Here is a 12127-nt window from a genome sequence, read left to right on the forward strand (position 1 = left end):
TTCAGAGGTCTCACGGGAGCAGCTGTAACATTCATGGGTCTGCTGGTGATAGTGCTCATTCTCTGGTTTTGGTCAAAGGGTCATGAAAAAGTTTTTTAAGGGATCTTTTACTGTGCTTTTGTTGATTTTTCCCAGGTATGACCGTTCTGTATCTGATAACAAAGCACTAATGATAGTCTCAGAAGAACCACTGTTATATATTTCACCACCACCACCCCCCTGCCGGCCTCTGATCAACAGGACGGAGTCGCTGAGGTGAGAAAACAACCTGTTGTGAGCATTTACAGTTTATTAGGAGTTTATGTATCAGCTCTGTGTTGGCTGAGTGCTGCTGGACAGCTGTGGATGATGCTATTGTCCATTCGTGGTGTTTATCCAGTACCTGACCAGTGTCTCTCTCTTAAGTGTCTGCACTGTCCAGTGCTTGCTGTCGTAAGGACAGATCCACTTGGATCTTTTTAATCTTTCCATGATTTTAGAAATGATTTTCACCGCTCTCTTTTCACACTGGTCATTTGCAATAACCAAATAACAGTTTTCTGATTGTCTGGGTGGTTTTCACAACTTAAAAGAGAAATCACTTCATATGTAGGAGTGTTAATGGTATTGAAATCAAGTCCAGCTAAAAGCCTTTCCCAACTGAGTTATATAAGAGATGATCTTCTATTCTTCAGCTTCGGATAGTAGCAGTCTGAACCTGACGTTGCAGATGTTCTTTTTTCACTGTTAGAAAACACCTAGCTCCACTTTAGAGTCACTAACCTTATCTCCATTCTCTTTGTCTATTCTTTCTCTCAGATTTTTTTGCCAAAATTTATCCTAAATCAATAATTTGTCTTGAATCGATCAACTTTTGATTTTAAATTTCAGGAGTCCTTCCAGTAATTTCAAAATTACTGTTCATTGGGTAAAAGAAAGGACTGTGTCTATTTTATGTGGGAACACCCATGAATCTAATACTTTATAGATAAATCTTAAAATTGTATTTTCTTTCTGTGGTATTAAAAATAAGTTATCCTAAGGTGAAATAATAGTAATCTTCAGTGTCTATGATGCCTTGTGGTGGCTACCTAGAACAGAGGCTAGACAAGATTAAGAGAATAAAAGCAGGTATTTATTAAATTTATTTAATAAATAGGCAGTGGGTAATAAATAAATTTATTTACTAAATAGGTAGATAAATAAAAAGCAGGTATTTATTTATTTATTACCTTCAATAGGTACAGCTTGGGCAGTCAAAGCCCACCCAGGGCCTACACCCAAAAATGGATGGCAGGTCACAGGTTTTCATACTTTTGTAAGTTTGATCCATTTGCATATTGGGGGTTAATCTACAGCTTCAGGTAATGAAGTAATTTACCCCAAGTTTGCACCTCCCCAACTCACTTTTGTTTACATTTCTCAGGGCCTGAGGCAGTGAGGTGTCCTTGATTCCCATGCCTAGAGAGGAATTGTTGTGTCTGACCAAAATGGGAAGACAATAGCTAACACTCTATATGGAGTTTAGAGCTATATGCTAAAGAACTGCAGGATTACAAATAGATGAAAAATAGACAAGCTAAAATGCTAAGGCATCATCTGTATGGCAGCTAAACTGTTGTATGACACTAAACCACTGTGCCAGTGTTGTTTGCAGTCTGTGCTGATGCTGTGCTTTCCTAGGCTGACCCACGAGCTGCGAGGATGGGTGCACAGGCACGAGGTAGAGCGCACGCGGTCCCGGCGGCTGAGCAACAGCCAACAGCAGCGAGCACGAGTCCCGCAGGTGTGTGATCAAAAATTCATTCCATGGAACACTCTCCCTCGCTTGTGCCTGGCATCATAGACAAAAGTGGCCATCATGCCTGTAATTAGGGCAGCCAACACATCCTATTTTAAATTGGTGGGTTTGGTTGATTACTACGTTGTCAGATTTGTTCTTCCATTCCTGCTCTTGGATTCAGGGTTTTGAATTTTTTTAGCAGCCATCAAAACATGATCAGCATTTTCTAAAATTAAATCAGTCGTTATCCTTTTTATGGCTTCTCTGTAAAGATAAGCAATTCTCTCCTTAATGGAGAGAAATACAACCTACAGCATATTCATCTGACTCACTGTTAACGGCGACAGCTGATTTGTTTTGTTGAAATATTTCTATTGTTTAAATTTTTGCTAGAGGGATTGTTTTGGTTTTATGAGACTTGTGCTCATATTTCCCATTTTTAAAGATCTTTTTTATCTACGTGGCATACTTATATCAAGGCTGAAATTAAGACAATGAATTTTCAAAGTATTTAAATTGATTAGGTGTAATAAAGTTGCAGCGGGCGGTTGTCCAGAGTGCCGCGACCTTCTAGAAGAAGTGTCTTGAAAAAGACACCTCGGGGGCACAGGCACATCTGTGCTCACACCGGGTGATTTCAGCTCTTCTGTGATCCCAGCGACACAGAAGGAGAGATGGAGTCTTCATGTGGGGTTCCAAGGAGAGCCTTTATTGAGCTTCTCTTCCTCAAAGGAGTCCAGGGACAAAGAGCCACTCAGGCAGGGAAAGCAGGAGTTTATATAGGGATCTCGAGGGGCAGGACAGAACACCAGGGCCAACGGGATGAGGGCACAGGGGTGGAGCAGGGGGACAGGGCCAGTGGGGTAGAAGAAATCCACATACAGTTGCAAAGGGCTCTGGGGGCAGTTTTTTTGCTCTCCCTTACCAAAGGATTGTAGCTCAGGGGTTGTGAAAGACTGCAGTTTTCTAGAGAAGAAGTGTTGTGTATTAAACTTCAGATCCTTCTCACCGGTGTCCCAATATGGCAGAATATTTAGAAATGTTGTCTATGGTGCCAAGCTCCCTTTCTTGTCTCTGAATGTTGACTTCCAATTTGGCTGTATTAAAATCTTGCTGATTTTGTTGTTCCAGCTTGACTGATGACCATTTCAGTTTCTCATGTTTCAGTGGACAAATGTACGTTCCTGGTGCAGGGCACTGATTGACCTGTGCCCCCCATTCTGTGTGTTGTGTTTAATGTAGTGGCAAACCACGGAATTGCTTATTGGTTTCACTTCGTGTCATCTTATCTTTTTTCCCCTTTTTCAGAGCTCCCTCAGTGACAAAGCAGATTCCCAGCTAATGGCCATGCCTTACACAGACACCAGTCTCAGGTAAGGCAGAACAGCTCCTTTGTTATTGCTTTCTGCTTAATAACCTAGTTGTTCACCAACAGTTTGTAAAGAATGCCCATGTTCATCTTCTCAGGGTTCTTAAGCCAAATACAGCTACTTTTCTTGGTCTAATTCTGTCCCTTAGCAAATAACTGCTTCTGATTATTTCTATTACACTTCAAAGGACCTCTGTATCACAGCTGCACTCTTCCAGGGCTTTTCTAGCTATGAATTTTAAGAAAATCCTTGCTCTGCTCTCCAGAATCCCTTTCCAAACAGATTTGACTATTTAGGGAAAAACAGGGGGAACTGACTGGACTCTGAGAACATGGTTAGTTTGTAAGAAGGTTTCAAAGAGCCATGAGTCTGGTAAGGAAAAGGTTTCTCTCATTATCTTCAAGAGTAGAGCTATTATAGCTAGGACCAAATTCTTATGATGAACTTAAAAGTACCATTGTATCTCATTTGCATTCTTTGTCTCCATCTGCTGACTTCTCTCTGGTGATTATTGGAGCATGTTAATGGATGGTTTCCTGATGTCCCCTGTCCACCCCTCCTCATAACTATTCTGTCCCTCTTCCCTGGTGACAAGAAGTGCTGGACAGAAAAGATTTAGGAAACAAAATTTCTCTCTCCTGATCCCTGTGTGAAACTGTTTAGGAGGCTGTCTGCTTTGAAGTGCCAAAGAGGAGTGTAAGAGCAGAATGGAGTATGGAGGGGACTTTTTGGTGAGAACACCACCTGAAATGTGCTGTGGGAATAAGACAGCTGTGGCCTTTCTCTTTGCATTGCTGCTTTGGAAACAGTATCAGCATGGAGGAAAAGAGCAAGCTGCAGGCAAATGTTACTGAAAACAGGCTGTCAAATTTTGATACATCTTGACTTACACGAAAAAAAGAAAAAGAAAAAGCTTTTTGAGTTCTCCAGGCAGATGAAGGATAGCTGTTTCAACTGAGCACTGATGAACAAGCTTCATGCCATAAGGCAGTTTAATATACATGCTTGCATTACCCTTGAAAAAATGATCAGGATTATTTGAAACAGTGTGAAACATCGTGCAGCTCCGCATCGTTGTGCTCTGAAGGAAGTGAGATTTTTTGGGTTTTTTTCAGATTAAGGATGTTTATAAGAATAGGACCAGTGAGCCATGGCAGCTGCATGCTAAGACTGTCCTGGAACTGCTTAGAGCATAAAACAGATTTCCAGTTCGTCTCAGAGCCACCAGCTACTAGGTGCTCTATGAAATCATAGACTCACAGTGTAGTTTAGGTTATAAAGGACCTCTGGAGATCTCTAGTCCAACATCCTATTCAAAGTAGGCTTAACTTCAGGTTTACTGAATGCCTGTGTTAGAAGAGATGGTCTCCATCTGCATTGTAATCTCAGTTAGGAAGCTGAGGATTGAAGAGAATTTCAGGAAGTCAAAGCAGTGGAGGAGATAAATTTAAGATGATTTCAAAGAAAATCATCAACACCCCTCAACTCTTTATAGTCTGTGTAGCTTTCTTCAGAGGTTATTTTGTTGAGGGCTTCTGTAAGAGTGTTTCTTAAGGCTTCAGGTATCAAAATGAGACACTCCAGTTATTTTCCTAAGTTTTGCACTATTAAGATTGTGGTTCTTGATGCACAAAGCACTGTGTCGTGCTGCATTTCTTCCCAAAACAAGCCTGTGTGCAACATCCCGGTGCTCTGTGATGCATAACAAGCAGTGTCCTTCAGAGTTTTGAAACAAAAGTCCTATTTATCTCCCAATAAATGGCCAGGTTCAGCCCCATTGTTTGGGATGCACAGTTTAATATGGTGCTTTCTTGTAATATGCAAAGGTGTTACCAAAACAACTGATAGTTTTGGTTCTGGAGTTACTCCCTCCCTTTGATGACGCGGTCCATCATGGTTATCAGCAGATGCAATGTCCTACCTTGTAACATGTCGCAACATCCGTCGCAGTTGAGACAGCCGTGATACACAGAGTGGCATCCTGCAATTTCAGAAAGCTTCAACACATCCAGAGTAACACCATACCACATCAGAAGGCTTCAGGTGTCTGCCCATACAGAGTGACATCATATCACTTCAGAAGGCTGCAAGCATTGCCCCTCCTGTTCTCCAGGCCAGCCTTTCATACCCCTCATTGTTCATGCATTGTACCTGTGTGCCCTCTGTTCCCTTCTGTGATTTGTCAGTGCCCTGGGCACTCCATAGCTCATCGCTTTCAATACTGTTCACTTGCTTTTCACAGTTGTAGCCCATTGGGGATGAGGCTTGGCCGCAGCCCCATTCCCAATTACCACAAACTGGGTACCTACAATAATCCCCTGGTATTGCTCATGTTCTGCGTGTTACACGACCAGGAGAGCTTTGGAAAGGCCCTGTGGTTTCCAAGTGCTTTGGGGCAGTTTTGTCCTCTGGCTGGTTTTCAGGTCTTGCTGTGTCCCATGGAGTGTGGACGAGCACACAGCTCTGTGTGCCCCATGTCAGCTCTCAGGATGTGTTGTGCGAGCAGTGCTGTGCCTTTCATCACAGCCCAGCTCCAGTGCTCCATCTCAGATGTGCCTTTCATCACAGCCCAGCTCCAGTGCTCCATCTCAGATGTGCCTTTCATCACAGCCCAGCTCCAGTGCTCCATCTCAGATGTGGTGCCTTTCATCACAGCCCAGCTCCAGTGCTCCATCTCAGATGTGGTGCCTTTCATCACAGCCCAGCTCCAGTGCTCCATCTCAGATGTGCCTTTCATCACAGCCCAGCTCCAGTGCTCCATCTCAGATGTGTCTTTCATCACAGCCCAGCTCCAGTGCTCCATCTCAGATGTGGTGCCTTTCATCACAGCCCAGCTCCAGTGCTCCATCTCAGATGTGGTGCCTTTCATCACAGCCCAGCTCCAGTGCTCCATCTCAGATGTGGTGCCTTTCATCACAGCCCAGCTCCAGTGCTCCATCTCAGATGTGCCTTTCATCACAGCCCAGCTCCAGTGCTCCATCTCGGATGTGGTGCCTTTCATCACAGCCCAGCTCCAGTGCTCCATCTCAGGAGGGGCTTGCTGGGCCTGGGTATTTTCGTGGATGAGTAATCAAGCTCAAATTAGCTCTAGTCTTTGATTCCTGTGTGTGAAGGACAGGAGCTGATTCCTCTCATGCATAGTGCTGCAGAAAGGGATGTGTAGAGTAGAGCTGCCTGCTCCTGATCCCCCAGGACTTACACCCCCAGTCCTATGAAAGGGCAACTGGCCTGGCAGCTGCAGTCTTCTGCTTGCAACAGGACTCAGTAGTGGAAGAGAAGATGGTGACAGCCTACTATTACTGCTGCTTGAGAAAATCTCTTGATGATAGATTTGTGCCTTATTATATTTTAGAAACATACTAAAATCATCTAAATTAGCCCCCTTAGTTCAAAACCTGGGTCAGCAGAAGACAAACTGGGAGGGGAGGGATGACCGGTCAGTGTCCTTGCCACAAACACACAGTGCTATTAGACTGTGCTATTGGAGTGGAGGAAATTAAAATGACAGGTTGAAGGTCCAGCTAATGGTTTCCCTGAGTACAGCTTTCCAGTGTGATGAAGTAAGTTCTTTTGGAATGGAATTGGGGAAGTATAAATGATAGCAGTATATGCTAGGAATTTCTCACCTTTCCAAGATAAACAGTGGATAAGTACCATGATTGTAGGACTTGCCAGTGTTTTGGCTTAGAGTGGTTTAGAGCATCTTTTCCTTGTGTTTCATATGTGTAAGATGAGAACCGTGGAAAAGATGAGCCAGAATTATGTGAATATTTTATTTTTGCTCATCTGTCTAAATTGAAATCAAGAGCAAACCTTGGAGTTGACCAGGGGGAAAATGTTTGAGTTGACCAGAGGATACAACAGAAAAAAAAAGAAAAGAAAGGTGGGTGAGAAAGAAGGTGAATTTGTCATTTGACAAATGACAAATTAAAAGCTCTATTTATGCTTAACTTCGTACTTCTTTCAGTTTCAGTGGTTTGAATTCTTAGCAGTAAAAGAAAATTATTTCATTACTAAATAGTTTGATATTTTATTTCAGAATGACATTTTATCCTTAAATTTATTTTCAGAAGTCATCACAATTTTTCAGACACTTTAGGTTGAAACTTTTTTTTCCTGTTGAGCTAGCAAACAGGTTTTTGCTGGCCTCAGAAGCATGAACAAAAACAAATATGGAAAACTTTGTCACAATAAGACCTTTGAAGCACCTTGAACTTCCAAAAAGTACTGAGTAGTTTCATTGTCTACACCTGTGTTCTGTGTTCCTCAAGCTTCTCTCAGTGGATGAAGAGCTGCAGTTCCTTTAAAAAGCAGGTGTTCAAAGTCATTGTCTCACTGAAATGAACTGTCTTGTCTAAAATAATTACTTTGCCCTTCTTTATTTCAGCAGGAACTCAGGGAATGAGCTGCAAGTGTACTATGCCTCTCCAAGGAGCTATCAAGACTTCTTTGAAGCAATTCACCGAAGGGAAGATACATTCTATGTGGTGTCATTCCGCAGAGTAAGTGTAGCAGGGGCTGATACTGGCCTTTTACACATGTCCCTAAGACTGCTTCTAGCAGAGATACCAAAGATGGCTTAGTCAAGATTGAAGGTAAATTTATTTCTTCTGAAGTGATGCTTCTCTTGTGTCCTTTACAAGTAACATGGCCAGATCATGGTCTTTGTGAAACATGCCCATCACACTGGGAATGGAAAGAGCTTTGCAGGAGACATTGTAGGCCAGGGCAAGACAGCCCAAAATTGCATGAACCCTGTGGTTAAACACACGTTAGAACTCCTTAATAGGGGTACAAACCTTCTGTGCTGCTGGGTACAGGAACAAATATACCCTCTGCATAAATTATTACTGTTAGCACAATACAGTTTCTATCTTCTCCTAAAACTCTTGCATTTGCAGTTTTGTGTGTCACATATTGCAACTGTACAGGACTGTGTGCAGGGCCACAATTTTTCTGCTGTTTTGTGACTTGTAAGTTGACACAGATGAGCAGGTCTGCTATCTGTGCTGAGATACAGCAGAGACTTGTGCTGCAGCTTTGTCAGGCACAGCCTCACATCTGCAGCACAGTTAGTGATGGCAAAAGCTGTTATAAAATGGAATTTTAGGTGTCTGATGGCACTTTCTGCACTGCAAGCATGACTAGTGTTGAAGCCAGGACAGCTGCAGCAGTGAGAAGTTGGTTGGGATCTGGTGGGAGAAATGATCAAGGCAGACAGTGGTTGAAACACTAACCTGGAGTTGGAGGAATTTCTTCCCTCCCTTTTGCAGAGGTCTTGATGAACCATTAGATTCGTGTCTATAATGCACATTTGGTTGACCCTGGGCCTTGCTGAGCCTCCTGCCCTGCCTTTTTGCAGTCGGGGTGTTAGATGAGAATTGTTCTGTGCATGTTCACACCCAGCTGTGATCCTCCCAGGACCCTGCAAAGCGCCGTTTGTTTCCTCTTCATAGGAGTGTCCCGAGAGGGGTCCCGACGTAGTGGGGCACCAGTAGTGGCCACAACAGCATCTCACCCAGCTAAAACCAGTTCTGTGTAAGAGCACACACATCAGCACAGTGAGTTTAAGCAGTTCCTGTGTTGTCATAACTACCAGTCTATAGATGCCATAGGTACATAGGTAATACAGCCCTGTTCCACCTGGTACACAGCAAGTTCCTTAATTTGTGAGATGCACGTCTGTAGAAAAGGTTCAGGCAAAATAAAAACAGCAGTGCTCTTCTTAATATTAAGGTTTTATGCTGAGTAGAAATATGAGATTAGTTTCCAGTCTTGGGATTACGGGTTGTGTCACAAGGCTGGAATTTTGTTATTAAATGCTTGGCATGTTCTGCTGTTCTTTCAGCTAGCAACACAAATATAGCCAGCACCAGGCTCCACATATCCTGAGGATGAGGAGAAGGGAGCAGAGAATAAAAGTTTTCCTGGAAACTCTGAATACAAAGCAGAGCAGTGTTTGTAGAGTTCTGCACTTGGTGCCATTACTCCAGCCCACCTGAATGCATGAACATGTCCATAGGTCCTGTTTACACTGCTGGGTTAATCACCTGGAAGTTGTCAGCTCTCATTTCAAGTCACAGAGCTGTCTTTGGAAACAAGTGTGCCTTGTGCCACAGAATCCCTGCAGCTTGCTCTGCTCTCTTGCAGGGAGAGGTGCCTGGGCCTTTTAAACCCATCTATGAAGTTTATTTGGTTGCAAAGCTTTTGGTATTTCTGTTTTATGAATGAAGTGTCCTCAAAGAGAAGGCAGTTTCATGCATTACCTCATTTATTGTTTTAACAGGGCAAACCTGATCTAGCAGCAAGCTCTGCCCTGAGGCATTTTTCAATTACTTGCTTAGATTCTTTTGTGAATTCAGAAGAAAGGACTCCTGCACAGCAGAGGGGTGCCATCAGCAGGGCCCCAGCCTGGGAGGTGCCCTTTCACTTCCTCCTGGGGATTGCTGACTTCATTTTCTCTGGACCACAGCTCCTTTTCCCTACTGATTAGGAGCTGCAAGGGGACTGATTCCTCCCCAGTGCTCTCCCACAGTTCACTTGTGTTGTTTGCTCTTGTCCAAGTGAGGAGCCAAGGCCTGGAGACGAAATGTTTTGTTCTCCTCTCTTGCTGTTTGCCATGCAATCACTCCCACATACTTAATAAGCTGTTATAGCCCTGTAACATAAAAAACAGAACAAGAATCATGTAGTTAAAAGTTGCAGGGAGTGGGTGGTTCTGGTTGAAGTGCTCCAAGTGGAAGGTGGAACTGTGGATCTCAGGAGTTCCCTTCCGCCTGATGTCCCTTGATCCTCTGTCCCCATTTCCTGCTCTGCAGCCTCACAAACCCTAGCATTTCTCCTGGATGCATGTGATTAAAATTGAACATTTTTTGTGTGTTCTGACTTGCACTGCAGGAGCTGTGCCCTGAGTTCCTTGAATTTTCCAGAAAATGGGATTTGCTAGGGCTACCCCTGCCTCTTACGTGGTAGGACTCAGCCAAGACTTCTGGAAGTGCAGAGTTGGGAAGCAAAGCTCTTGCACACTGCATGTTCTTCTGGTGATGCTTGCTGCCTGTAAGACTGAGATTCCCGTGATCTCATTGATTTTATTTTCTTTCCTTGTCTTGGAAGGCTTGCAGTCTGCGTATTTACAGTTGAGGTTTATGTGGGGTTTTTTTCCTTTTTAAGGAGGAGGGAGGAAAATAAAGTAGCATTTGGATCAGCTGAGTCCATAGAAGAAGCAGGGCTTTTGCTCTGGGTCTAAAGAAATTAATTTGTTGCTATTATCAGGGGAATCTGTAATGTCATTTTAAACAAGAAGAGTCTGCTGCTCTGCCAACCCCCTTGATTTCTGCTGTGTAATGTCTGTGGCACATCTGCTTGATGTGTCCTAAAAGCCCAGTGGAGTGTGGATACGAAACCCCAGCTGGTGGATCTGAGGTGCTCTGTCAGCAGGGAGGAGGCACAGGGCTGGCTCTCTGTGAGCCTGGCACCCGCACACCTCTCTGTCAGAGCTCACGTCTGGTTTGCCACAGAGTACTCAGGCCTTGTGATTGTTCCTAGGATTACCTGAATAGCTAGCTTAATTTGAAAAGTAATTAAGTAAATCACTGGAGAAAACAAATCCCACCCAATTTACTTTGGCCTGTAAATGCTGCTTCAGATCATTCCACCCTTGTGCGGTTAGGATCAGAGTCCCCACAACTTGGAGTGATTAAGCAGCAGATTTCTCCATCCTGGAAGGTTCACTCAGTGACCCTTTGGATGACATCTCTGCAGGCTTATTTAAGGACAGTGACATTTTTTAGGGTAAGAATGTAATTACTGTTCTTAAGGAAAACACAGTTTAAAGTTTCATTCACTTGGGAAATTCGGAGGACTTCTGGCATTTCCTTTCACTACTTTCTCTATTTCAAAGCAGAAATATCTCCTAATATCAAAGTTTGCCATTTGTATTTATTGCAGTGTATATGGAGTATGCTACAGTAGAATGTAGTAAAAAGTAGATATTGAATGGTTTCTGTTTCTTAGAGCAAAAGTGATGCTGGCCCTGTGGAAATCAATGCCAAAGCCTTTACCAACTTCTGTAAGACCAGGAATTTGCTTTATAAATTTCTGCTTCAGTGCCATAAACCATAGAGCTTCAGGGAAACCTCTTATTATGAAAGTAAATTTCTGGTCCTATGAGCCAACATCTGCAGTAAGTATTTAACAGCTTTTCAAGTTCTGCAAACAAGTTTTTGCTGAAATGATTAAGCCAAATTTCAATCAGAACTTTTGTTCTTTCTTTGTTTGCTAGGAATAAAAATGTCTAGGTTGTGATGTGCTTCTGTTGGTAATAAGCCTGTGCTGTGCTAATTGTATTTGAGATGATATAATTGTATTTGGGATGATCCGTTACTTTCAGGAAGTAAAAGATTTTAAAGCCTGGTGTTGACATGCTTGTGCAGCAGCAGTTTGCTGTGCTGCACACACAGCTGGCAACAATAATTTGAATGTATCAGAGAGCATGAGGCAGGTTCCAGCTCACTGCACTCCTGATGCCATCGACATCCTGTAGGGAAAACTGCTTTTGGAAGAAGTTGGCCTCAGATGATGTTTCACAGCCAGAAATTCAGTCCTAACATATATTTTCCTCCTACTTGTTGCACTTGACATTGGGTGGTTTTTACTGAACGTCGGGTTTTCCGCTGTTGATTTTTTTGAGGGATTTCTGCAAATTGGGATGTGTAATTTGGTGTTTCATTCAGATGAATTGATTAGACCCACATAGTCCTGCTGGCCCTAGAGATAGGGCAGCTATTCTGGATGTTTCAGTCCTATGGATTTGCAACTGCTGCAAGTTAACATGCACATTTTTGAAAGATTTTACAAACTGCCCTTTTTCCTGTGGAGCCCGACCTTAGTAGCTGTTCAGAGGAAAAAGGTTACTTTATCCCAGGATAGTAGGATTTTTAGATCTTGTCCTATATTTTATAAATATACTGAGAATAATATGTGGTAAACGAACTGA

The 12127-nt window shown here is 43.0% G+C and overlaps 1 protein-coding gene across 5 annotated transcripts in view; it reads left to right on the forward strand.

The window, feature by feature from the left end:
* Positions 1–12127, forward strand: part of ATF6 (activating transcription factor 6) — a 76263-nt gene that overhangs the window by 25217 nt on the left and 38919 nt on the right. For 2 of the 5 annotated variants that reach the window (XM_068199202.1, XM_068199198.1), the window contains exons 11-14: positions 136–255; positions 1663–1765; positions 3071–3135; positions 7520–7634. In XM_068199202.1, the coding sequence (XP_068055303.1) occupies positions 136–255; positions 1663–1765; positions 3071–3135; positions 7520–7634 (403 nt within the window). Of the gene's footprint in view, positions 1–135; positions 256–1662; positions 1766–3070; positions 3136–7519; positions 7635–9418; positions 10245–12127 lie in introns of those variants that run through there. The other 3 variants (XM_068199201.1, XM_068199200.1, XM_068199199.1) reach the window with 3 other exon arrangements.

Source organism: Anomalospiza imberbis, chromosome 9, assembly GCF_031753505.1.
Source record: "Anomalospiza imberbis isolate Cuckoo-Finch-1a 21T00152 chromosome 9, ASM3175350v1, whole genome shotgun sequence".
NCBI lineage: Eukaryota > Metazoa > Chordata > Aves > Passeriformes > Viduidae > Anomalospiza > Anomalospiza imberbis.